Source organism: Lutzomyia longipalpis, chromosome 4 (assembly GCF_024334085.1).
Source record: "Lutzomyia longipalpis isolate SR_M1_2022 chromosome 4, ASM2433408v1".
Classification (NCBI taxonomy): Eukaryota; Metazoa; Arthropoda; class Insecta; order Diptera; family Psychodidae; genus Lutzomyia; species Lutzomyia longipalpis.
The window spans coordinates 12,184,718-12,211,141 of record NC_074710.1 but is presented as its reverse complement, the minus strand read 5'-3'; the positions used below and the strand labels follow the sequence as shown (position 1 = coordinate 12,211,141).

The following is a 26,424-nucleotide window of genomic DNA, read 5'->3' as shown; positions in this document are numbered from 1 at the left end:
TTTTTTAATCATTTCCTGGCATTTCCGGGTAAAATCAAATCAGTGTTTTAAGGTTATGTTTGTCAATGATTTTCCCTCCAAAACTTTCATCAGCTGTTTCACTTTTCATCTGTTGATCTGTTTGTTTGGCCTTTTTAAGCTTTTTTCTTCCAGAGAATATCCCAGGAAATCATAGAAAACAGTCAAGGAATGGAATCTGCTGTCTCAGTATCAAAGGTAAAATTGAAATCAAGGATTTCTTCAGAGAATTCTATAGAAAATCTCTTAACAACTTTCCAGGGATGTTTTGTTTACAAAAACGGTTCAATGGGGCCAAAAGGAAACAAAAGGAAGAAAAAGGGTCGATCCAGTGAGAATCAGGGCTCAATTCTACCTCAGAGTATCCTCACCAGTGGATGGTTTACCTCCTATCGAAGATTTTGGGAGAAAATCAACTCCCGGATTGAGGTTAGGGAGAACATTCTCACAGCAATTTGGGGGGATTTTAATTAATGTTTCTCTGTGATTTCACAGGAAATTCTCGAGCAAAACTACTCAAATGCAATGGAAAATGTCTTGGGGTGCATTGAGAAGAGTAAATCAAGCATCTACAGTACGCTATTTCCGGTAATTGTCCTCCAGACGGGGATCAATCAACCTGATCATTTGAGTATGTTTGAGCATCTTGCGGAGGAAATATCGCATCAGGATCATCTCTACTCAGTTGTGCTCACCTCAACGGAAGCTACAAATGTCAAGGGGGCCATTGAGACACTCGTTGGGGGTTTTATACGTCAACTCGGGGATGAAGATGTTGAAATCCGGAAGCAGAATTGTACAATGCGTAGCCTCTGTGGAGCATTTGCCGGCCACAGCAACACCAGCACCGTCCTGGCAGTTGTCATTCCGGATTTTGAGGTTTTCTGTAAGGAAACTCTTCGTGAACTCGTGACCATTCTTGCTTCCTATCGCCCAAGGCTGCCGCTGGTGATTGTCTTTGGTGTGGCAACATCCATTTCAGCACTTGAGCAACTTCTTCCGCTCAAATTCACCACCAGGGCTAAATTTCACGTCTTCCAGACGCAATCTTCTGTGTCTGTTCTCAATGAGATCATTGAGCAGGTGATTCTGGAGGAGAAGATTCACCTCTCAGGGCGTGTTCTGCAGTTCCTCGTGGAGAAGTTCCTATTCTACGACTTCTCCGTGAGTGGATTTATTCAGGGTTTGAAGTTTTGTCTTCTTGAACATTTTTCTCATCATGAGGAACTTTCTATGCTAGCTTTGGGTGCTTCCCCGGCCACAAGTCCTCAAAATCATGAAGATTGTGAGAATGTAAGACGTCTCATGTCGGTCAGGAGGTACATTGAACACTTGGCAGATAGTCAGGAAGTTATTTCCCTCCTCACAAATGATAATCACTTGAAAACTAAAATTGCCAAATTCTGGATTCCGGAAATTGAAGATTTCTTCCTCTTCTTCCACGCTGCACTGCGCTTCCTGCACGAATTGGTGCGGGATCTACCCAAAGCACCCCTTGGAAAGCAACTCAGGGAAGTTTATTGCTTCTGCAGCGCCAATTCCATCGTTGCAAGTGAAGAATTTGCCGAATGCAAACAAATCCTGGGGCTTATGGCCAGAGAAGCTTTTACGGAGAAAATCGATGCAGCAGCATCGAAAGTTGGGGCTTTTCTTGAGAAGAAACAGAAAAATCATTTAAATAGAGAATCCCTGCAGAAAATTCAAATGGCAATGAAAAGTCTCCAGGAGGGGGCAAGGAAGACGTCAGGAAAGCCCGTGGAAGAGCAACCAGCCATTGATCGTGTTGCAAATCGCTTTGAACTGAAGAAGATGCTGCTGGAGAAGGCAAAACAGCAAAATCGTGCCTCTGGACAGGCTGAAGGGATTGCTGAATGCCTCAAGGAGTTGGAGGAGGAAGTTTTAGCGCAGTGGTTGGTACCCTTTGCCCGGGGGCCACCGCTAATTGAGCTCTTTGTTCACATGGATGCCTCATCGACGCGCCGGCACCTCATGGGATCACCGCGAGGGGCTCTCCATCAAGCTCTGACCAATCCGCATCATTATCTTCAGGTGAGTTTGAAAAGTTTTATTAATAAACTTCATTATTTTAACGAGCATTAATCCATTAAGCCCATTAAAGACCACTGGCTTGGATTCTCGATAGGCAATAATTTTTTTTTTAATATTTATATATTTAAATTTTATATAAAAAATTATTTAGAATTTTTTTTAAAAAGTCGGTTTTTGTTTGTAAGTTTCTAGCATAAGGGATCAGCTTGAATTTTTTTTAAGTCAGGCTTCAGTTTCAATCTTAAGTTTTTTAATTAAGGTCATGCTCAGGTAGTGTTAAGTGCATTCTAGACCTAGCCTGTTTTTTTAACTAATAAAACTATAAAATCTTTATCTAAAACAATTGTAAGGTAAATTGTATAAGACCTCGAAAATGTAAGTTTGACTTAAAAACTTAAGCCTGTTTTAAGAAACAAAGTTAAGCCGTTTATTAGGCCAGGTCTCTTTTCTTAAGCCAAACCTTAGTTCTTTTAGGTCAGACTATTAAGACTTATTCAGACTCTGTTCTGTTTAGCCTGATCTAATCTTGAAACCTTAAAAGTCTGACCTTAATAAAAACTTAAGTCTAGTCTAAAACAAAAGCCTTGCTTAAAAATCTTAGGACTGACATTAAAAACTTAAACCTAGTTTGAAGATAACGGTAGTCTAGCTTAAAGAAGTTTATTCTGGTTTAAAATAAACTGGGATCTAACTTTAGACGATTTTCCTTTAACTAAAAAAAATTGAAACTTTCTAAATTAGAGAGACTATTTTCAATTACCGATTTTTTAGTTTTTGAATACAGCCGAAAATAAAAGCAAAAAAATAAATAAAACCGTTTGATCCGGAGAACTTCATCCTAAACCCGCAGCCCGAAGATTATACCCCGAAGCCCCTAGAGATGGTAACCTTAAGATTAATGAGGCAATAATATAAAATATAAAAAATTGGGCAATTTAAGGTAGGGCATAGCTAAGTGAATTATTTGATAACGCGAAACAATAAAAATCAAAACGAAAACATTACGAAGACAATCGAAGAATAGCGAAGATTATGCGAAGTGAAACGAAGACAGAAAATTAAAAAAAAAAAAGAATGTAACGTATTTAAAAAAAAAAGAATCACAGCTAAAAGCAAAATAGTTAATTATTGAAAATGAAAAAGAATATTTAAGATCTTTCCATAATTAGTCTTAAACTTCAATTTAATTTAAACTTAAAACCACTGAAGATCCTTAAACGAATGATTGCTAGGGTGTAGAATGTGGGGGGAAATTTTCGCGACTGAAGAAATCTTCGTTGAAGTTTAAAATTGAATAAAACAAGAGAATTTTTTAATTGCAAATGCTTTAATTGTGAGATTTCATTATTTTGGGAAGAAAAGAAATTGTGTGTATCTGCATTTAGTTGCTTCGGTTAAGTCCAGTGTTTGGGGGTAATTAGTAGTAACCATATCCACCATATGGAGCATATCCGTATCCATATCCGTGTTGTGGGTAGGCAACAGGAAGAGGAGCTGGACGAGGAGCTGGCTCAGGGCTGGCATAAGCAGCGGCAACAGCTGAATAAGAGAGAAAAAATAATGAAATGAGTTAGAACTTTGAAGATTGAAGACTTTGTGCAGGATCAAACTCACCGAAGGCAACGAGGAAAGCGAAGATCAGGAACTTCATCATCTTGAATTGGGTTGGTTGGTTTGATTGCTTCAGTTGACTGATTGTGAACTGACTGTGCTGACTGAAGAGATCCTCTGGGCTTTTATACTGAATTTGTCGTGATCTTGATGACGATTTTAGCTGACGTTGAAGGCATTGAACATTGTCTCTGAGCAGAAGTTGTCGTGCAATCCTTATCGATTACACCTGACTGCAACGTTGCTAAGACAACTGTTTGCAGTCTGCACAGGCCGCACGATTTTCCGTCGTGCGAATTCCTTTAGTCAGCAACATAACTACTAATCGAACAAGAATAGAATCATCACGAGTAAGGAATTCTCACGACGGAAAATCGTGCGGCCTGTGTAGACTGCAAACAGTTGTCTTAGCAACGTTGCAGTCAGGTGTAATCGATAAGGACTGCACGACAACTTCTGCTCAGAGACAATGTTCAATGCCTTCAACGTCAGCTAAGATCGTCATCAAGATCACGACAAATTCAGTATAAAAGCCCAGAGGATCTCTTCAGTCAGCACAGTCAGTTCACAATCAGTCAACTGAAGCAATCAAACCAACCAACCCAATTCAAGATGATGAAATTCCTGATCTTCGCTTTCCTCGTTGCCTTCGGTGAGTTTGATCCTGCAAAAAGTCTTCAATCTTCAAAGATCTAACTCATTTCTTTATTTCTTTCTCTCTTATTTAGCTGTTGCCGTTGCTTATGCCAGCCCTGAGCCAGCTCCTCGTCCAGCTCCTCTTCCTGTTGCCTACCCACAACACGGATATGGATACGGATATGCTCCATATGGTGGATATGGTTACTACTAATTTCCCCCAAACTCTGGACTCAACTGAAGCAACTAAATGCAGATACACACAATTTATTTCGCAGAATAATGAAATCCGACAATTAAAGTAATTGCAATTACAATTCGACTCTGTATTATTTAACTCTCAAGGGGTTTTGTCTCGAAGCAATTAATCTTAATGTGAGTAATCACAGATAAAAATTCCTTCAGGATTTTTTCTGAATACTTTTTCGTCTTTATTAGGGCTTTACCACACTCACTGACTACATAATTCGAAGAAATAAAAAATTGACCAATTAACACTGAAGCTAATTGGTTGGAATCCTCAACCGAAATACTTAGTGTTAACCATAATTCTTTAAATTTTACATAAAAAGGTACAAGTGTTCTTTCAGCCCCTTCTCGTTCCCATAGAAACATTAGGTTTTATCATGAATTCCATTACGTTCCTTCCCGGCTGACACAACTTTAAGATTTTTTAAAGATTTTCACAATTCGCGTCAATAGTACTCGTCAGTAGTTCCCATATAAAGTTTTCCGACTATTTGTTCGAAAATGGCACTTTTTTTCGCGTGTGTGTATTAGTGAGTAGCGCTGAGTAGCGCATCCGTGTGAGTAGCAAAGTTACCGACTCCTTCATTTACGCGACAGTAGAATAGTCGCAAAACTAAACCAAATTTAATTTTAAGACCACAATAATATATTTTTTCAGTGGTCCTAATACATAATATTTTAAAATTTCTTTTAAAATTATATATAAATTTATATATATGTATGTATATATACATACATATTATGTATATAAATAAAACAAATTTGACTTTGTGAATATTTATTATACTTTTATTGAAAAATTTAAGTTTCATATTCGCCCTCTGAAGATGATTCATCTACCAGGTCATTCTGTCGTCATCTTAAAGTTGCTGCTCCTTAGCGTAGGCGACTCTGAGATGCCTGAATTTGGGATGCCTGATTTTCGGGATATTCCATTGGCGTCTAGAATACAGAAAAATAAAATTTTTAATTCATTTTGATATTCAGGATTTTGTAATAATGGGTTTTAGAAAACTTACCAATTCTTTTCTCAGCAAATATTTTCCTTGTTTCTTTTTAAACTCCACAATACTCACAGCAACACCTTGATTAAAAATGATTCACAAAGCACTGGATGTCAAATAACATAGACTGCAGCGATCCTAGCTAGGAAAAAGAAAACTTAAATTTTTATTTACGCGATGTAATAGAATCGTCAAGAAATCAGGACTGCTCGTAGGTGAAATTAATTTCGTAATTTTTTTAAGACTAATTTTTGAAAAATCTATATGATTTCATCTAATACCTACGCTGTAGCCAATGAGTATTAAAACTATTCACATTCGCGTTATCGAAAGAGTAGGTTTTTACTTGGGTGCAAATGTATGTGTGAGCTCACTCTGAGCTTCGCCTATTTGCCACTAGGTTTGTTGACGCGAAGTGTGAAAATCTTATTGATATAGGTATTTCTCATGTGCAAAAGTAATTTCAAGATTATTTTCCGACTAATATCTTGAAACTTTTTCCTGACCCGTAAAAACCACTGACTCTGTGTCAGCCGGGTTCTGGCCTCTTTTACGTAAACTCAACGTACATATTTTTGAATTAATAATAGAAAAAATAATTTAATTCTCTTTAATCCGAGAAAATAGAATGTTTCACTTTTAGTTAAGCTTTATGACCCAACAAGGGGAGTTTATCTGAACGAAATTATTCGGATCTTCGGAAATATTCGAATGATTCGTTAAGGAAATCCAAATATTAGTCTAATCATAAAAATGTTAAATTCAAGCATAAAAAGACATAAATCAAACCAAAAATAGTAAATTCAAGCCAAAGAGTTCTAAAGTCAAGCCAAAAAAGTAGTAAATTCAACACAAAAAGAATAAATTCAAGCCGATAAATCTTTGGTTTTCGGTCCCAAAACAAAAAAGACTGAGGAGCAAAACTTTAAAATAAAAATAAAAAAATCATTAAAATCTAAAAAAAAAGGACTAAATTTACATTGAAAAATAGTAAATTAATGCTAAAAAGTAGTAAGTTGGACCCAAAATAAGACTAAATTTAAACCAAAAAGTCCTAAATACGTTTTTGGGATCATTTCGGTTTTGAGTTGTTCAGTTTTTAGCAAAAGATGTTGATGTGATGTCAAATCTGATCTGAATGATTCAAATCTTGGGAAATATTCGGCTGATTCGTCTAAAAAATCAAAACATTCGCCAGTTAAACACCCTTTGTGACCCAATGAATGCGAAAGGGTTAACCGAATCCATCTTGATTTTTATGACAATAAAATTTATTAACAAAATTATTATTATTTTAGAGTTAAAACAAAAAGCTCTCAATTTGATTTCGAAACATTTTAATTATAAAACGCGACTTTAATAACCAATTTTTATGTAAATAATTACTTACTGGTAATTATTTTCATATTTGTGAGTTAATCAAATACTTTTTGAGCGTAAAAACTTTTCATGAGATTTTATGATGAGGTGAAAAGGTAATTAAATTCCCATGAAAAAAAATATTTTAATAAAAATAAATTGAATTCCATTAAATATTTCACTTTTTGGGATTTAAATGAGTGTCAAAAGGAGTCAAAGGCAAATTAAAACACTGAAAAAACCCAATTGACGTAATTAATTTTCATTTTATTAGTATTTTCCATGATACGGTGATTATGGTCAACCAGTAATTATTGCTTTTAAAAATCAAGAGGTCTCCAATATGTTGATTTGGCGTCAAATTTGAATTTTATTCGTTAATTGAGCCATATTTTTCCCATAATTAAGCTGTCTTTGAAATTGTTAGAAATCAATGGCTTGCATGAAACTCTCTTTTCCTTCCATGGAATTGCTTTAAATTCAAACATTAAATTTCACCTGGTCAATCTCAAATTGTTCGTGCTCTAGGTACGTGCTTCCCTGCATGTGTAGAGGGATATAGTGCAGATGGGAATAGATAGAGAAGAGACTATTTAGGGGGTGTAAATATAATTTGCTGAATTGGGGATTTCAACAGAAGCGCATATGAAGGAAAATGGGAAGAGAGAGAGAGGAAGAGTAATGAAGACGTGTGTGTGTATGCCGTATGTGGGAAAATTCTCTCGTTGAGGTGAGATAAATTTTGGGAGGTGTGTAGTGTACAAATGTTGTGTGTCTTTGCAGTGCGGATGCTGCGATGGCAGTTCTCTAAATTGGCACCTACCGGACCTCACGGTTGCCTATAGACTGCATTCGGAGTGTGGTCGCATGATTAATCTGTTCGATTGGCTTCAGGCATTCCAGTCGATTGTGCAGCAGCAGGACGATGCGGATGAGGATGAATGTGTCAGCCCGCAAGTTCAGTATCCTTTTATACATATAGTACAGTACCCACATGTATGTGGGTCACGAAATCCATCGTGAATGACTGAAATACCTCTTCTACCATCATCCCCCCCCCACTTGAAACATTAAGCCATCAATTTATATGCAATGCAATTTTCCCCTTAACTGTGTGCCAACACAATTTTCAGAGCGAGATTCACGAGAGCTGTGTGCGAATTGGAGTTTCTGGGATTCATCAAGAGTTCCAAACGGAAGGTGGACCATGTGGAAAAGCTCACATGGTAATGTGTGTGTGTGAGGAAATAAAAATCACCCTCCAGGGAATTATTTATTGAATCTCACATGCCACTTTACCTGCATACCCAATGGATTGTCCCAAGCAATCTCGGTTTGGAATTTTGTCATTTTATCCTCACGAGAGGGAAGATTAAATGGAATTTTGCACAGTGGATGTTTTTATGTTCACGTTTTCAGGGATTTTTCCATGAGAGAATGGGATAATACTTTTCCACCTGCAGGATACATTCATGGCTTGTTAGCTCATGCACTCTCTGTGAACAATATATTTTCTCCCAATTCACATCTCGCACTTTCATTTCCATGTGCAAGTTTCGCTGTCGGCACAGTGATGGCCGTGAAAAATCACCCTAAATTGGTGAAATGGACAAAGTATTCGCGCATTAATTTTTATTATTAAAAAAATCTAATAGGTGTATTACAAATAATAAAAAAAAGATTCTTGGTAAATTGATGTGTGTGTGAAGTGAAATTAAAAGAAGACGTTGAATTGAAGATAGAAAATAAATTTTGAATTTAAGGGCCTCAATGTGGAAATGAAGTGTTCAGTGAATTTATTTAGGAACTGCGCCGAAATTGATCCAGGAAATAACATTCGGTAAGCGAAATATCAATGCTAATTCTATATAAATTTGATTTTTTTTATTCGAACTTTAAAAGAACTTCGCAAACAAAGAGCCATCATATTTGCATCATATTCAGCGTAAAATATCTTTTACTTTTATTTTATGAACTTTTATCGTAAAAGTTGTCAAAATAATCTGAAAAAAATTTTATAACATAAAAATATGAAAAATAAATATAAAATAAAAATATATAAAATATTTTACGCAGAATACCGTTTTTTTGGAATATTCTTTTTAAATCTTTTTATCAGTATTGGGTAAAACCTTTAAATTAGTCGTTACAACCTATTACACAAAATTGTGAAGAAATTATCGAGTGCATGATGGGCAGAATTGCTTTTTTTAAATTAATTGTTTATATTTAATAAATAAATTATTTAGTAAATAATCAGCAAAAACTAAACAAAAAACTTGATTTTGCCTTTACAATTTTTAGTTTGAGATCAATTTCTGTCAGATTCATATTTTTTCACATCAAATGACATTAAAAAAAAATAAAACGCTCATAAAAGAACCTCCAAAACTCACTTTTATCATAAAAGAAAAAAAACTCGATAAAACTTTTACCTTGAATACCAATTTTATTTATTTTTTATTTTTGGAGACTAATTTTTTATGGTAAATACCAAAATTCTTTTATGTTTTATGCTGAATATCAAAATTACCTTTTCTCATAAAAAAAAAATTACGCTGAATATGGCCCAAAGTTTCCTAAATTTTTTCAGTACAAAGTAATAAAACTCTTCTTATTCATTTTAGTCGATTTTTGTGAAAATAAAATAGTTTATATATGCTATAGTTTAATATAAACTTAAATCAACGCTTTATTCCAATTTAATTTTTAAATTATTTTCGCAAAAAAAAATAATAATACCGCTTCTATGTATAGAGAATAGCGAAGTTGCAAAAGTCACACAAAGAGTTAAGAAAAGTTAAAAATGTTATATTTCTTAGCGAACAACTAAATGTAGGAACTCGGGGAAGTATGCATATTTTATTGGACGAGAAAAACCCTTGCCTCGTGTTGACCGAAAAACTAATAAAAATTATGATTATGATTTTTCTTTTCAACTTTTTTTTTTACGTTAGCCAATAGAAAATATTTCAATTTCCAATAATCAATTAAATCAATACAATAAGACTTTCTCTGTTGATTTATAGTTCATTGGCTCACTTTGTACATCCACAAGTGTAGTATGTATGGCTCTGTGTTTGCTATTTAATTCTAACGAGAATTTCTTCATGTTGCGATGTGAACAAAAAAGAACCACAATGTTTGGGGGAAGCAGAGAAAATTTTTCTGTGTTATCTGCAATTGACCTGATTCCTGGCAGCTCAACTATCCGTACAATTTCTCACAAATTCCTTTCACTAATTCCGATGAGTAATAAGTGATTTTCAATTATTGTTTTCAATGTACGACATTTAAAAAAAAAGAGGAAAAATGAATTTTCTCGATTGACGGGAAATTTTTGAAAGTGTTGGGATGAATAGAATACCTTAAATTGTAATGATGAAAGAATTAGTAAATCCTCCGGTTCGATGAACGCCCGGGAAGATGATGAGATCTCCGGATTGGCGCCAATTTGTTTGGGAACAAATGGGTCCGGATGTGGTGCACTTTGGAGAAGCACTTCAAGAGGGGACTTTGTGAATAAAACTTAGGGAAGGTCTACTTAATTTCTACTTTATTTTACTTAAATTAAAGTCTTCACAAATTTTCTTTGTCCGCACTCTTTGGTGATTTTTGCTCTTCTCTACGGTTAAAAATAGTTTCTTTATGTGCTGCTGGGCAGCCTTTTCTATTTCCCGCTACTTATAAATTTGGCGCTTCAGTTGAGGGGAATTCAACTGGAATTCGCGCCAACAGAAAGGAAATGTTTTTTTAAGGCTCTAACAGATGGACGAGAAATTTCTCGTACGGTGCGGTGCGGCGAGGATTTCGTGGCCGATCGTCGCTTCGGATTGGCCGAAAAACGTTCTCGTACGGACCGGTGAGAGTGTGTGAGCCATCTCTCGCTTCTGATTGGCCGAAAACCTCGCCGCACCGCACCGCACGAGAAATTTCTCGTCCATCTGTTGGAGCCTTTAGAACGGCAAAAAAATTTTACATAAAGACTTAACGTTTGAGGTCGTCATTAATGGATTTAAAATATTTGAAATATTAAAATATAGGTAAGTGTATTTTGAGCCAAATTTTTATATCTTGGCATTTTATTCCCTTAACTCTTCAGGTCCGCGATCAATCTAGCGAGCTGATTGAACTAAAAAAATGTTGGGAGTTCATGTGAGCTCAAATGAGACATTTTTGGCAAAAAAAAACCCAACTCAAATATTTAAGATTTTCGTCCTTCCTGATTCTGTGTGTCCTTAGGATGTCCTTTTGTGGTTATCAGGGATTGTAGATATTAATTCGGATTCAATATTCGTAAAATAACTAAACAAAATGAAACATTTTCAAAATCGAGCCTTTGGGTCAGCGTTTGATCCAATGGTCTTTGAAGGGTTAAGGAAATGGGACGTTTTCATCACATAGCCTGTTTTTGAAGATGCCTAATATGAGCTATTTAATTTTAATTTATTAAGCTAAAACCTATCCTGGACTATGCCTTGCGGTCCCTGAACATTTTAATATCGCAAAAGGACATCTCCAAGGACTCACAGGATCAGTAAGTACGAAAAACTAAAAATTAAAAAATCGGATTTTTTTGCCAAAAATGTCTTATTTGAGCTGAAAGGTACCACGAAGAATTATTTTTACTTTAATTCTACCGCTAGAATCCTTACGGTCGTCTTGGCAAAAAATTCGATTTTTTCATTTTTGGGTTTTCGTACTTTCTGATCTTGATTTCTTCGTCAATTTAATAAACCATTCTCAAATCTATTTGCCAAAAAGGAGGATATCTTTTGAGAAATTTAAAAGAAAAACTTTCTTCCTCATAAGGATAGTATATATATTTATTTAATGGTGAGAAGAGAATTCTTTTGCAAAATCCATTCTTTCACAAGAAAATTCACTTAGCCTATTCCTATATCAACTCCTTTTCTGGATGAAAGAAAAGGGTTTTCACACGCGCTGAATATTTACCCCAAACCATCACCCCCCTATTCGTATCCCCATGGGAAATACATGCGGTGGCTTTGGGACTACACTCCTTCCGGAATTGATGGTGATTTATAGGCTTTTTGCCATCCTTTATTTTTTCTTCCTTCTTTTTTTGCCAATTCCGACGTATGCGATGAATCCACACACACACGGTTTGTGGTTTGGGAAATTTGAACGACAATTTGAAAAGTTTTCCACCCCCTGGGTGGGTTGAAAATGATGGAAGAAGGAGAAAGAGGGGGATGAAAGAGCGACAGGGCAAAAGGCAATTCGCCCTTATTTCAACCACTTAGACTTATGAAGCACCTTATGAATTATGGATGATTGATTATTTTGGTTTCATGAACCACAAGTTTGCTTTTATATATTGACTTACACGTCCCTTTTTCTATTGAAAGGAGATATGAGATGTTTCTATGCGGAATGATGTTATATTACCTTTCTATACAAATAAATCTTTTCATTGCATTATTGAAAAGTTACAAAAACAAAAAAAAAAATTCCATCAAATTCTAATTTGTAATTGAAGTGAAATGCGCAAAAGTTTGAGAAAGGAGACTATGCACTTAATATGGAGCAAGTACCTGATTCGAGAAAGCAATTTTAACCCACACAGTCTTGTAGGGATTGAAAAAAAAGGATAAGACATCGCCGAAAATACTCACGATTTTCCACTGGGATCACAAAGAAAAAGGCCAATAAAGTTTTCATATAAAATGTAGAAGAATGGGCGGCCATACGAACGGCCTTCGACGGCATACGAAGGGTTTAATCTTCTTCTTCTTCTTCTTTTTAAAAACTTCAGGGCCAGACGTCATTTCGACATCCACACAGCCTCAGGGTTTAATCTAATGTTGTGGGAGTCAAACGCGGAATCTGACCTTTTTGAAAATACTCATTTATTATATCTGCGACGTTTCGGAGCTTTATTTCTCTTTCCTCAGGCATTGATAATTGAGGGTATTTCTGTCAACATTGATTTTTCCAAGTCCAAGTCAAAAAGCCACAGTGATAGGAACCGTAATTGGTGCAAAGTGGATGCAGAAAGGAAAAATCAATATTGACAGAAATACCCCCAATTATCTGTACCTGAGGAAGGAGAAATAAAGCTCCGAAACGTCGCAGATATAATAAATGAGTATTTTCAAAAAGGTCAGATCCCACGTTTCACTCCCACAACATTGTAAATTGACCGAATCTCCAATATTGGTTTAATCTAATTCATTAAAAGAACTTTTTATGTTTTATAAATTGTATTAAAAACACAAAATGTCTTTGTAATTAAATATTTTTGCAATTTTTTACATATAAACTCACAAAAAAAACTTAAGAGAAATGTCTTTACTCGATTTCCGTGCTTTTTTCCTGGAAAGAAAACTACAACTTTAAGCAGTTCTTTGTAACTTTTAGAGACGACAAGACTGGTAAGTTTATTATATACATAAAGCATGCTGTAGTCATATGATAGAGTTGCGAATTTTGAACTTTGTATGACTCTGCTATGTACATATGTACAAGACTCTTTCACAATGTTTGGGGGATGATGGTGAACTCTGCATAATGAGTCCAAATTTATGCGTCGCAAACACGCCATTTATCGTGTTTAGATATGATTTGGGGGTCTACCTGGGGAATGTCTGCAGTGTACAGAGAAACATAGAGAAAAAAAAGTATATATACTGTGAGGGGTTGGACAGAAAGGGAACCAAAAAGCGTCTCTTTGCGTTTTACAACTCAACATCCCCCAAACCCATGGGGCAATTTGTATAATAATATTGCTCTTGTCGATGGAATAGTGTTTATGGCAAGTGTGATTAGGTTTTTATTGACTCCTCCGCCATGGGGAGAAGCAAAAGGTGGATTTTTTCTTTCAAGACAAAATACTTCTGTGTGCTTTTCTTGGAAATTTCTTGCGGCAGGTGAGGGTGCTATGTGTCTCAGGGTCACCTGCTGAAAACACCCGCATCACATTTTCCACTCTCACCCGCCATTAACTTCGTTTTCTTTTTTTCTCTTTTGCTTTTGCTCCCTATTAGAGAAACTTCCCTGTTTGGCGTGTCGAAAACATCCCCAAACCATTATTTACACCTTCAACTCCGCCTCACTTAAATTAAACCTGCCATGCACCAACGACTTGTACCATCAGGAGGGAATTTTTTGCACAAAAAAAAACATGGCGTAGTGAGAAAACAGAAGCAAAGAAATATAATAATTTGCATGATTTGATTCTCGTCTTTTGCGTGTCTCGCCGCTCTCAATATTAATTTTCTTGTCGCAATATAAACTTCCACGATTAATGTGTAAATAGAAACATTTTTCTCTCTTTCTCATTTCATGTTATTAATTGTTTAACTTGGATTTGCGTTCATGTTTTGTGGTTATGTTTCTCTCGGCAGTTAATGTTCACCACCTACAAGGGGTTGAATGATAAGAAGGATAAGAAATTATTACATACATATATGTACTCTGTTGCATGATATACAAATGATTTTTTTTTTAAATTCTCTTTGTAATTTGTCATTTTCTTTTTGTTTTGTTCATTGAAAAAACTGACATTAAATGCAATGACAGCAAATGCATTTTGACATCCATGTTGAAATCTGTCAAAAGAACTTCTTCACGAGTAAAATAAGGGCCCTATTTGATCAGAAAATTAGGATTTTGATAAAAAAAAATCTAAAAAGACCTAAATCCTAATTTTCTGATCAAAAGTTTTTATCCGTAAAAATAATCACTAAGTTATTACAAAAATTTGTGAATTTTGACGTGGTCCTTGTGACCAATTTCGTCCTTCACAGATAATTTTATTGTATGAATGACAAATTTTCATTTAAAATAAAATTATTTTCCTACAAAAATTCACAGCAAAAATTAATCCCATAAAAATAAGAATTTTCTCGAGCTTTTTGCTTTACTTTCATCACCGGATTTCTATGGGAAAAGCCACAAATCCTGAGCTTTATTCTTTTGAATTGATTTTCCACTGTGAGAGACAGATCAACAGCTTTTTGTCAAATATATCTTCCCTATCCAGATATTTTCTTCTTCGGCATTGAAAAATTTCTCCCATTTCGCATTTTGTTTTTCCTTGGGAGAGCTTGAAAAAAAATAAAATAAAATGGTGTAATTTTTTTCTCTTCTTTAAGGTGGCAATTTTCAATACGCATATATGGGACATTTTACCATAATGTGGCAATTACATAAATGTGTGAGAAGGAGAATGGATAAAATCTCACCTCTATTTACCTTCCTGCGAAGATTTGACCTGAAGAATATCCTCCCTGGTTGACCCAAATATTACCTTCCATGAGGGACATAGAGAAGAAGAGAAGGGAGGCTTTTATCTCAATTGTAGGTGGAATGTCTATGTTCAAAATATATGTGAGTGTGTGCTTTTGAGTGTGATAAATTGGGAAAGGTGGAAAGTCAGGTGAATGGGAGAATTATCTGTCGTTTCCTTCAACAAAATCCTTCTTCCCAGTTAATCGTTGTTTTCTTGGTTCAACAAACTCAATAGCACAAGTTCAATTTGTGATCATATCTAGGTGATCACAGGTTACATAAATACATTAGGGAACCATTGAACCCGTTAAACGATTCGTTTGCAAGACAATTTCCAACAATTTTTGTACCAATCTCTAATTTCTTTGATATTTGTATCTCCTTTAATGAAGGATATACCTACCATTCCTGTCCTTTGAAAAGTTAAAAATATATTTTCCATTTGAGACTCCAGTTTGCATTTTTTCCTTCAATTATCAACTCTCACTCTACTTTTGTTCCTCTATCAATTTTCGCTTTTAAAATTGTATGCGTATTTATAGACGAGCATTCAGGTAATTTATTTATTCTTTGCCTACCTCATGATCCAGCTCATGATGGACCTGATTGAATTAAATGACTGATGCCTTTTATCAAAAGGTATTGTTGTTGATAGAAAAATTCACAAAGGTAATTTAAGTTAATTTAGTGATGCAAAAGCTCAGTCACGAAGTGTACAAAATATTTTAAAACATAATTTCAGTGTAATTAATTTATCTGAAAATATCTCACCGATGATGCGTGCAATGAATCAACAAAGTTTTCTCAGTAAATAGATTTTGTGTTTTTTTTTTATAAAAGGGAACATTAATTGGATGTTTAATTTACCCTCTAGCTGCTGTATTATTTCTCTTTATAAAACGTGGAAAATAAATGGATGGGATTTTTTAAAAAACGGATTTTCGGTTTTACTCTCGGCTAATTAATTTTTATTTCTGGCCAACGTTTCGGACTATTTTAGTCCTTCCTCAGGGCAATCAATGGACAAAATTAACCACGTCAAGAAATAATCAAAAATCACTACATCCACAACACAACTTTCATTATCTCCTCTCATTGGTGGCCAATCTCTAATATCTCTTTAATAAAAAAAATTACATTACTTTTATTAATGAAGTTAAAGAACAAAAAATTAAAGAAGAATCCCTTTTCACGATAAAAAGAAATTTTCTTGTAATTATTTCAAAAGATGTTGGTACGGTGGAAATTTTCTGAATAGCTTTTTCCCTCAATTTTTCTGTCACACATCTTTCAGTATTATGGTTACATTTTGTCATTCAACACTCATTTATAATTCCATCTGAATTGCCAGTCTCAAAAATTTCGTTTAAAAAAAATGAAAGCAAAATATGCTTTTGATGGAATTTTGTGAGTGAGGTGAGGTCGCCGTAATTTCGTCTGTAATTTCCTTTCATCTCAAAAATCAAAGAATTCGCATTAAAAAGAGGAATCTTCAAAGAAATTGAAACTCATATATTGAAATGCAATATTATTCTACATCAAGCAACTTACATACATGGATTATTTTTTCTGCATTTTTGCCATTACTTAACAGGAACATTTTGCTGAAATTTATTTTATTGGAAAATTTACACCAGTAAACAATTAAATGTGAGAACTTAAACAAACTTTTGAAGATGAATAATTTATTTTTTCGAATTACAAAAATTCAGAAGAAAAATTAAAAATTAAATATTCTTAGAGAGCTTGACAATATTGTACGCATTTTGAATCCATCCAGCTATTCGAGCCATTCATAGTAAACAATAAAAAGCTTTTGCTAAGCTATTGAAATTAAATAGTATTTAAAACAGATGAGTTCTCAGTGAAAAATAAAGTCATTGTTATAAATTTAACTTTTCGTTACACCTCAAAATTCTACCTGTATGCATTTGAAAATTTTCAATGTAAAATTATGAAATTACACACTCAACTGATTTCTGTAAAACACAAAATTTTCATCCCTTGGGATAAATTTTAGCAACATGGAGAAAGTTTTGATGAGTATTTTATTACAGTTTAGTAAGTAAAAATAAATAAAGGAAATTTTATTTGGGAACTCATGCAGAACACGAAACCATTCAATATAACATTTACAAAACAACACTTGAAGCATGCTTTTAATATTATTCAAATTCATTTAATTCAAATTTTGTAATAAATTTGTGAATTTTACGCTCAAAATAATCCACATTTAATTGTATTACGTGCACATTAATAGTTTATATTGAAAGCTTTCCAAATTTGTCTAAAAATCAATGCAAAACCCATGATATGCTGCTCATCAATTTTATTTTATTGACTTTAACTGCATAAAAATATCATAAAAGGTTTCTATATTATTAAAAAAAATCGAATAGATTTAGTTAAAGAACAGTTTTGGAGTTTTTTTTGGTGAAATTTGAAGAAAATTGATCAAAAATTGACTTTGAACTCCCACTTTGCAGAAATTTTGATAATTTCAAAAAATTCTCCGGAAAATATGGGCGAAATCTTATAAATTAAAAATGACATTAAAAATGCTTAAAATTGATTATTTAATGGATTTTCTTCATCATCCTCCATACAGTCTTTTTAGCCTATTTAATCCTTTTAGCACTCAATCGCGGTGAGTCTGTTCTATGTCAAATTTGTCTCTATTCGCTGATATATCCTTTTATGCTTTGCAATACAGATCGTCTCAATTGTCACATGGATAGTCTTGATAATTGCATGCAATTACATGACGAAAATATGTATGGCAGAGAGAGAATCAATTGGGTGGATTTTAGTTTCCTCTGTTCATGCTACACACAGAAAAATTTTTCGCATTTTGTGAATGCGAGTGAAATGGTTCGCAGTTTCAATCTGCGAGCCTCAGGTAGACTCGCACATTACTATTACGAGTCTATGGTAGATAGTTTCTTTCTCACTAACATTTGACAGGTTTTTTTTGACAAGCTCCTTGTTTATTTTCAATTTGGCCGTTACCGCAATGCCTCATCTAAAAAACACTGACACGATTTTCTAGAGACGTGGTATATGAGATATTCAGTCCAGAAAACGTTTTTACACGTTTTTTTTCTGGTTTTCCTGCAACAAAAAAGCATTTTCATCATACACGTATGATTTTGGGTCATTTTATAAAAGATGTTACACCATTGAAAGATTAACTTCTGCAAAAAGATTTCGTGACGACATGTCATAGGATAATCCATACCTTTTTCTCTTTTCGTCATTGAATAAATTCTTAATATATCCAATCATTTACAAAATTTTGCAAATATTTTTTTTATAATTACAAAAAAAAAAAACCAAAAATTATTTATAGAAAATTAAATTAAGCTGTTTTACGAAATCTTATGTTGCAAAGTGCTACTTTAAAATAACACGAGCTACTTTAGAAAGGATTTTCAGTCGGGATTTCGCCCTCAAATTCTTTTGACCGCCATCTTGCATACCAAACTATTATTGATTTTTTTTAAATTCATATCCTTGATTCTACAAAATAGGGCTTTATAACGTTTCATAAGATCTATATTTTCCTAAATTAAAACAAATAAATTAATAATTAAAATAAAAAAAATAATATTCGCGTGAAATACAAGTTTATGGTTATGGGAAATGTGAGAAACATCATCCAAAAAGCGTGGTTGTAAAATAAAATATTTATTTTACATTACATTTGTTGGAAAAAAGTTCGGATAAAATGGCGGCCATTTTTGAATTGCTTAAAAATTTTTATCTAAAATTGATCAACGTAACCATATTATGTAATATACTTTCATATTTTACCATTAAGCTTATAATAAGCTTTAATATTTATGATCGGACATTTCGGTTTAGGATTGTTCGTCCGATTGACTTAAATTTTATTTTATAAAGTTAAATTAATGTCTTATGAAACATTATCAAGTTAAATTAGTTTTTGACGATATTTTTTAAATATCCTTTCTAAAGTAGTTCAAGTTATCTTAAAGTAACCCTGCGACGTAAGATTATGTAACACAGCCTTATTTAAGAGTCTATTAATTAACTTTTGTTTTTTTTTTTTAATTATAAAAAATAATTCAAACTTTGAAAGTCATTATGAAATTATTTAATGACGAAAAAAGAAAAAGTATGGATTATCCTACGACATATCGTCATGAAATTCTGTTGCAGAAATTATTTTTTCTATGGTTGTGACATCCTTTAAAAAATATGCGAAAATTTATGTTTTCGAGAAGAAATTTTATTTTTGTGGACCTTTACATGAGATCAGATAATGATTTTTGGTGTTTTAATAGTTTTTCCAGATGAAAAATTAACAAAATAAAAATCATGTGTAAAATTGGTAATTCCGCCCAATTTCCGCGCGGCGCTAGTGTTTGTGAAAGAAACCTTTTAAATGTTTTTTCTGCTATAACATTTGCTTTCTTCTCGTCAATTTTATCAATTAATATTGTATTTTTATTTATCTATTTTGGGCAAATAATGCTATTTATGGAAGAAATATTGCTTTTAAATTGGTGTAAGTGATTGAGCAAATCAGTATTTATAGAATTCAATGTTCAATTTCGGTCCAATAAATGTGAAAATTTTCGAGAAATAGTGCGAATGAGTGCGAGTGAAATATTCGTATTTTGTCTATGCGAGTGGCCCACTCGCAAAAATTGACGATTTGACTGCCACTTTTTGTCATTTTTTTTCTGTGTGTAGCTATTCCGTAATTATTTCTGGGGGAAGTGACATATCCATTTCCTCACCATGTGGGCAACACAGAGCGAAGAGAGAGTGTGTTAATCCCAAATACTAAGGGAATATGTCTGCCACTCATCTCAGCAGATGCTCACCATGCGTCCGCACCACTTGGACATTTGGGATGTGAATATACAAAAGTTTATGCTATGACGACGTTCACATTTTCACACAAAACACTTTGCAGCATGTCAGGGACACCCTTTTGTGCTTGCTAAACATACGCACCGAGAAATCTCAATGCTTCCAATGCTTCGTTTTGTGCTGAATTTTCGATAAGGAATGCTTACGAAAGGACAGCTTATTTGATTTTCCCACACAACCTTTAACACTCTTGACAGAACCACTTATGACATTAAACGTGTGTCTGTCATTGAACTTCTGTCATGTATTTCCTCATTCACAGCTTTTTTTGCATTTTCTATGCGCTATTCACATCAAGAATGCACATAAATATCACCTATATATATTTAACTCTTTTGCATCCAACGTGAAACATAAAAACAATGAAACATGCACACTTCATCACGATATTTATTCTAAGATGGCTCTCAGGGGACATTTTTCAGGCAAAACGTCTTCTTCGACTTCTTCTGTGTAAATAACATGTATTTCTTACTGGAAAAAACAATTGAATTCGTAAAAAATTGGAAAATAAAATGTTTCATGTTTGGGTCTACGTATGATCAAAAAAATGCGAAGTGTTAACACTTAGAGGATTTATGTGGACACCGTGTCCATTTCGAGTTTTTAAATCGTCATAGATTAAAATGTATTGAACCTATCGTGATAAATACCACGTCTATGTGTAGGGAATTTCAATTACTTTAAGTTAGGCTAAAGAAAATCCGGAAAATATTTTGCTTTTTAAAAGATAATTAAGGTCAAAGTCGAAAATATACGCGGAGGATGAAAATGGTCACCGTGACCAACGGTTTTTTTTTCGAAAAAAATCGACGCACCCGAAGATTATGAACCATACTCCTGTGTTAAAAGATAGGAATATGGTTCATAATCTTCGGGCACGTCGAAATACTCTTTTGCACAATTGTCAAAGTGTTGTTTACTTTTTTTTTTACATAAAAACTCCGGAAAATTCAATACTTAAAATAAGCAAATACAAGGATTAATCTAAAAAAAACCCTTCAGGTAGCCTCCATAAATTGTTTTCTTTTGAGATTGATAAGTGGTTTCAGCGCACCCATAAAAACCAATATTTTAGATTGTCTATCGATTTCAATCTTCCATTATAATATTTTTTTATCCAAAATTTGCGCGAAGCGCAATAAATCCCCCCATTAATTGAATAAAATATGCACGCATAGTTATTTTGCAAATGCAATCTTCCATATTTCCTTGAAATGTTTGAAAAAAAACCGTTGGTCATTCTGTCCAATTTCATCCTCCGCGTAAGTGAAAATTGCCCGGTCCTCCAAGTGTTAACGAAGGTAAAAAGTGATTGGAGAAAAACTATAACGACGTAAGTGTCTTTTTTTACCCGTCGCGTAAAAAAAAACAAAATTCGGTATATTATACTGGTCCTATGAGGTGTTAAAGTCAGAAAAATAGCTATAGGTATTTAGTTTTGAACGGTATGTTAAAAAAAACTAAAACACTAAAATATGGATTAAAAAAGAGGATGAGAGTTAAGGAGTCAGATTGAATGTAGCATTGCATTCAAATAAAGCAGATTTGATGATTTGTTTATGTAATTTAAACATTTGATAGTTCTTTTTGAACGTTTGAAATTCTTTTCAATCTTTTTTTTTCAAACGTTTGACATTTTTGTATAAAATCCTTTTAAATATTTTTAATGTATTTCAGAGTCTGTTGATGTTTCTTTTAGTTTAATATTTGACGTTTGTTTTTTAACGTGTTTAACATTTCCTTCCGAACGTTTGACAATTATTTTAATGTAACAAAAAGAACAAAAAGCTTGGAACTGACAAATTGCATGAAAAGAAAATAAAATATGTGGACAAAATTTCGAAAATTTCAAAACTGTGAAGAGAAACATGAGAGGTTTGTACAGCATAGATTTCACGGTTGATTCAATTTATCTTTAGAATACATAAGTATTGCTATGTCAAAGTAAACATAATACATAGTATCCTTTGCAACTTAATACAACAAGAGAAATTGAGGAACAAATATTTAATTGATTTAACATAAAGGATGTATACATATATTTTATAGTTGGTTGACATTTTACTTCATTAGGATGGTGCAACTAACCAAATTAATTTGTCTAATACTCCACCATCCTGTTTATACCCATCCTACCTCTTTTCTATGTTACTACCACTGCCCCCATCCCTCTTAGCCACAGGGCAAAATGCAATGATGCTTCAACTTTTCAAACATGCACAAACACCTCTCATCTCCCTCATAAAACTGTATCCAGTTGGTTGGAAACTTTCATAGTACGTTAGTTAACCTCAGGGGACGTTTACAAATAGCCTGTGATATAGAACATCAACAAATAAGAAGAAAATGTGGAAAATAGGTTGAAGTACAAACTTTACATGGTATATAGATAATTAAAACTGTTAAAATTAAATTATTGATGAATACTATAATCATTATTATTATATGGATTAAATTTTATTTGATGCATTTCAATTAAAAAAAATTTAAATTAAACTTAAATCTGCAATCAGACCGTAGTTTATTTCACTTTCACTGAAAGCTCAAAGATTTCAAAGATGTTTTATTGATTTTGTGTGAATGTCTCTCACAAAACTTTACAACTAAGAGATGGTTTAGCATGTGTGTGGGTGGGAGGAGGTGAAACATTTGAGTTTGGAATGCTGGCATGGATCCTTCTCTCAGTGAATTATTATCATATTATCAATAATTGCGCCTACACCACAACTCATTTGCATATAGCAGAACACATCTGGCGTTAATATAAAGTTGTGCGGTTGGAAAATGCCGGCAATATTGCGAAATGGGGGATAATTCATTTCAATGAACATGGAATTTTGGGATGATGTGTCAGTGGATTCACCTCCATTCCCCACATTATGTACACACACACCTTTGTGAATTTACACATGACCTCTTCATTTCAATACATAGGGCATACCATATCCCCACACGTTTTGCCGAACATTTTACCACAATCCACCCCCTCCTCATCCCCCTTTCATGGATTTTGCAGAACATTTTCCCTGAAAACGTGCGAAAAATTCATGCAAATTTAAGCAGAATCAAGAAATTTCAATATCATTACTATTTATGCTTTAAAAAATCAAAATTAACGATTTGGAATAAATTTGAATTTTTCCCATGACCTAAATTTTTTTTAAATAAGTCTTTTTTTTACTCTCACTTTACATACTTAATTCTCTTATTTCAAAGATTATTTTGGGGTGAGATTTATTATGTAGTTGAAGCATTAAAAAGGAAATAAATGAATAAATCAAAAAGGTGGAGAATCATTTAATTAAAATTCACTATTTTCAATTTAAAAAAAAAATACTTTTTTCTTAATTTTTTTCACAGTTTGGGCATTTTTTCTCATAAATAGTGAGAATTTTCCTTTAGATTTAGAGCTTCCTAATCTACTTAACCGAAATGTATTGTAGAACAATATTAAAGAAATATAAATAAATAATTAAAGAAAAATTATTTATTTTTTGGACAAATGTCTGAAAAATTAAGAATTTTGTAATAAAAAGTAAATCAAGAAAAATCCTTAGGTAATAATTGTTATCAGAAAATTAGCAATAGAGAAAAGTGATGTTGATAATTACTAATTCAGAAAGAAGTTCATCCATTTTCGTACAAAAAAAAACTCCTTATTTGAAGAAACAATTGGAATCCGCGTAATATTGTAGAAAATTAACAAATTAATCAGAAATTTTCAGTAAAATTTATTCGTTTTGAATTAGTCGGAAAAAAATCGATAAGTTTGATCAAGAAGCTCAAGAAAGAAATTAATGGCGTCACCATTCTGTTTTTTGGCTTTTTTAATGCATGAAAAATAAAAGTTTCTCGCTAAAAATCATCCACGAAGCATTTCTTACATAACCAGTTGATAGAGCTTTGGGAAAATCCAGGAAAAACATTAAGAAAATCGCCACCAATCAACGTTCTAGTAATCCTTTTAAGCAAGATTATCCGTATTTTCTGCAATTCTAGGATAAATTCTAGAGGAATATTTCCATGGCGAATGAAATTCCCATGGAATAAGCTCAGATCATGGGTTAATATTGATTGGGGCATTTGAAATTTTCAGCACGTCCATACATTGGGGTTGAAATCAGAGCAAAAGAAGAGAACATGAGCTTCTGGCATGCCGGGAAAAGAAGCTTTTCGAATCAATTAATTGTGGTGAAAGTGCAATTTAATTACCACCGAGGGAAGCATATAAATTATTGGTGTGTTCCCATGAGATAAATAAAGTTGATAAGTGTTAGTGTTTCAACGGGGAGACTACATTGGTGTGGGCGGGCAATGGGGGTGAAGCGGAAACTTTACCCATCCTTATAATTTTGTATCACACAGGAAGGATTTCTGGAGAAAATTCTACCCTCAAACTCTCACCAATTTCATGTGAATTTCTCTCTCTTCGTATACTTTTCCTCATACCAACATGATGTGTATTCTCTCTCAATTTACCGTCGAAAGGATGGAGAAATTTATGTGTGGGATCCACAGATTTTCCACCCAACGTACGTTGCTCCATTTCCTCTTATCCCCCACCTACCCTGCCCCAAAACGTCTCCATCGTAAAGGGACACATACCGTGGGTGGGGGGATGCGAATTGAATGAGCAAGTGCCGAAAGTAGAGGATTTACATTTCGAGAGGGACTCCATGGGATATTGGGGTAATGGTAATACCAAGAAATGCTACCGGGAATTAGGTGTTTCGGTGACATGACCCAAATTGCTTTCAATTGAATCAAATTGGAAATGGAATAAGCAATTTTTGTAATTCCGTGCACATCCGCATATCATTTACTCGCTGTGCTGACAAAATTCATTTTCCGAGATTGCCTTTCGCATCAACATGGAACGCTGCAGAGTCTCAGAAGCTTTCTAGGAAAAATTCGTCATCCAGTGGAAAATTTTTGGCAAGAAAGTTAACTCGTTGAAAAAAAAATCGATTTATTTGCAGCGTTAGCTTTATTTGCGCTATTGAGATCATCTTGATTTAAAACTGAAGAGGAAGTCCATATAGTAAATGTATCGAGAGTAAAATTCAGAGAAGATATTTCAGAGGATATTTCTTTTAGGAAGATCGATTAAATGGAAAAAATAATTACCATTAAATTCCCATTATCCTACACTGGAAAAAAAATATTTGCATTTTATTGGTAAATATTGTTTTATTCTTGGTAAAACTGGTTAAGTTCCTACCAGTCAAATAAGTGTGTTGAACGGTAGAATTGAGTGGTAAAATAAACGATATTTAACCCTTGGAGGATTTTGCTGGCCAAAGTGACTAATCTGACATTTTTTATATCGTCACAGAAATTCCATTACTTCAAAATCGTCGAAAGAAAATTTGGATAAACATTTTCTTTTTAGAGAAAATGAAGGTCAGACTTTTGAGGTTAGAAACCTCGATCTACCAAGTGTTAAAGAAAGACGGCTTAATTGCTTAGGTGCGAGAGAAGTATCTGATAAAACCGCGTTTTTTAAGGTTAGGGTATGCTTAGGGCGTTAATTCATTAATAAAATATTGGTATTTTGTAGAAAAGAAATATTCTTTTCTAAAAAAAACTTTTTAAAACTTTTATATTAATTTGAAAAGTTATTTTTCTTATTTATTTTTTCATGTTTTCAAAATGAAGATTATTTTAAGATTCACGACCTTTAAACTGGTTTGAATTATGTGAAGTTAATTCAAATAATAAGATTATCTCCATTATGACAAATACAGCCATTACTTTAATATTTTTCCTCTAATTTATGTTATTTAACTAATTTTCTTTTTAGAACTTTTCAATCTTTTCTTGCATCACACAATATTTTTCGAGCAGTAATAAATTCACTATACATATTACCATAAAATTCTTTATATTTTTCTTGACAATTGGATGACCTATTTCTTTGGTACAACCATTAATTTTACCACTTTTTACCAATTTATTGTACCTATTTTTTTTTTAAAGTGTACTGCACATCCCTTGCAGTGTTTCCAGTGAATAAATTTTAGTGGTTTAGCTGAGGCGATAAAATGTGGAAAAGATTTAGGGTTGAGTAATCTTAAATGGCTTAAATGGTAAATAAAATCAAGGAGCGTGCTGCTAATAATGAGAATTAAGATAGCCATACTTTTAGGCGTTGATAAAGATCAAACTGTGGTTTCCACTACCAAAAGAATCAAAGAGAATTTATGCAAGATGATCAGAAAGTACAAGAAATAAATCTCAATTGTTGGAAAACTCTCTTGTAATGCAAGAGATAAAGGTTGGAAAGGTGTCTTTGTCAACAATTTTCTTTGATTCTGGGAAAGTGAACGAAATTCTT

General features: G+C 33.4%; 1 protein-coding gene and 2 long non-coding RNA genes across 4 annotated transcripts; 2 read left to right on the top strand and 1 right to left on the bottom strand.

The window, feature by feature from the left end:
* The first annotated feature begins 64 nt into the window (after positions 1-64).
* LOC129796302 (origin recognition complex subunit 3) lies at positions 65-8,317 on the top strand. The gene is made up of 5 exons (XM_055838099.1): positions 65-216; positions 280-447; positions 514-2,067; positions 7,710-7,888; positions 8,060-8,317. Exons 1-5 carry the CDS (start codon positions 190-192, stop codon positions 8,154-8,156), a joined length of 2,025 nt encoding a protein of 674 aa, XP_055694074.1. The 5' UTR covers positions 65-189; the 3' UTR covers positions 8,157-8,317.
* LOC129796332 (uncharacterized) lies at positions 3,376-3,959 on the bottom strand. Its single transcript, XR_008751212.1, has 2 exons — positions 3,682-3,959; positions 3,376-3,606 (listed from the first exon to the last, which is right to left on the bottom strand). It is a non-coding gene; the product is annotated as an uncharacterized LOC129796332 (long non-coding RNA).
* LOC129796331 (uncharacterized) lies at positions 3,969-6,020 on the top strand. 2 transcript variants are annotated; one of them, XR_008751211.1, is made up of 3 exons: positions 4,104-4,330; positions 4,407-5,120; positions 6,006-6,020. It is a non-coding gene; the product is annotated as an uncharacterized LOC129796331 (long non-coding RNA). The 2 variants fall into 2 exon arrangements; XR_008751210.1 differs by lacking the exon at positions 6,006-6,020 and having other exon boundaries at positions 3,969-4,330; positions 4,407-4,631.
* Positions 8,318-26,424: the final 18,107 nt, after the last annotated feature.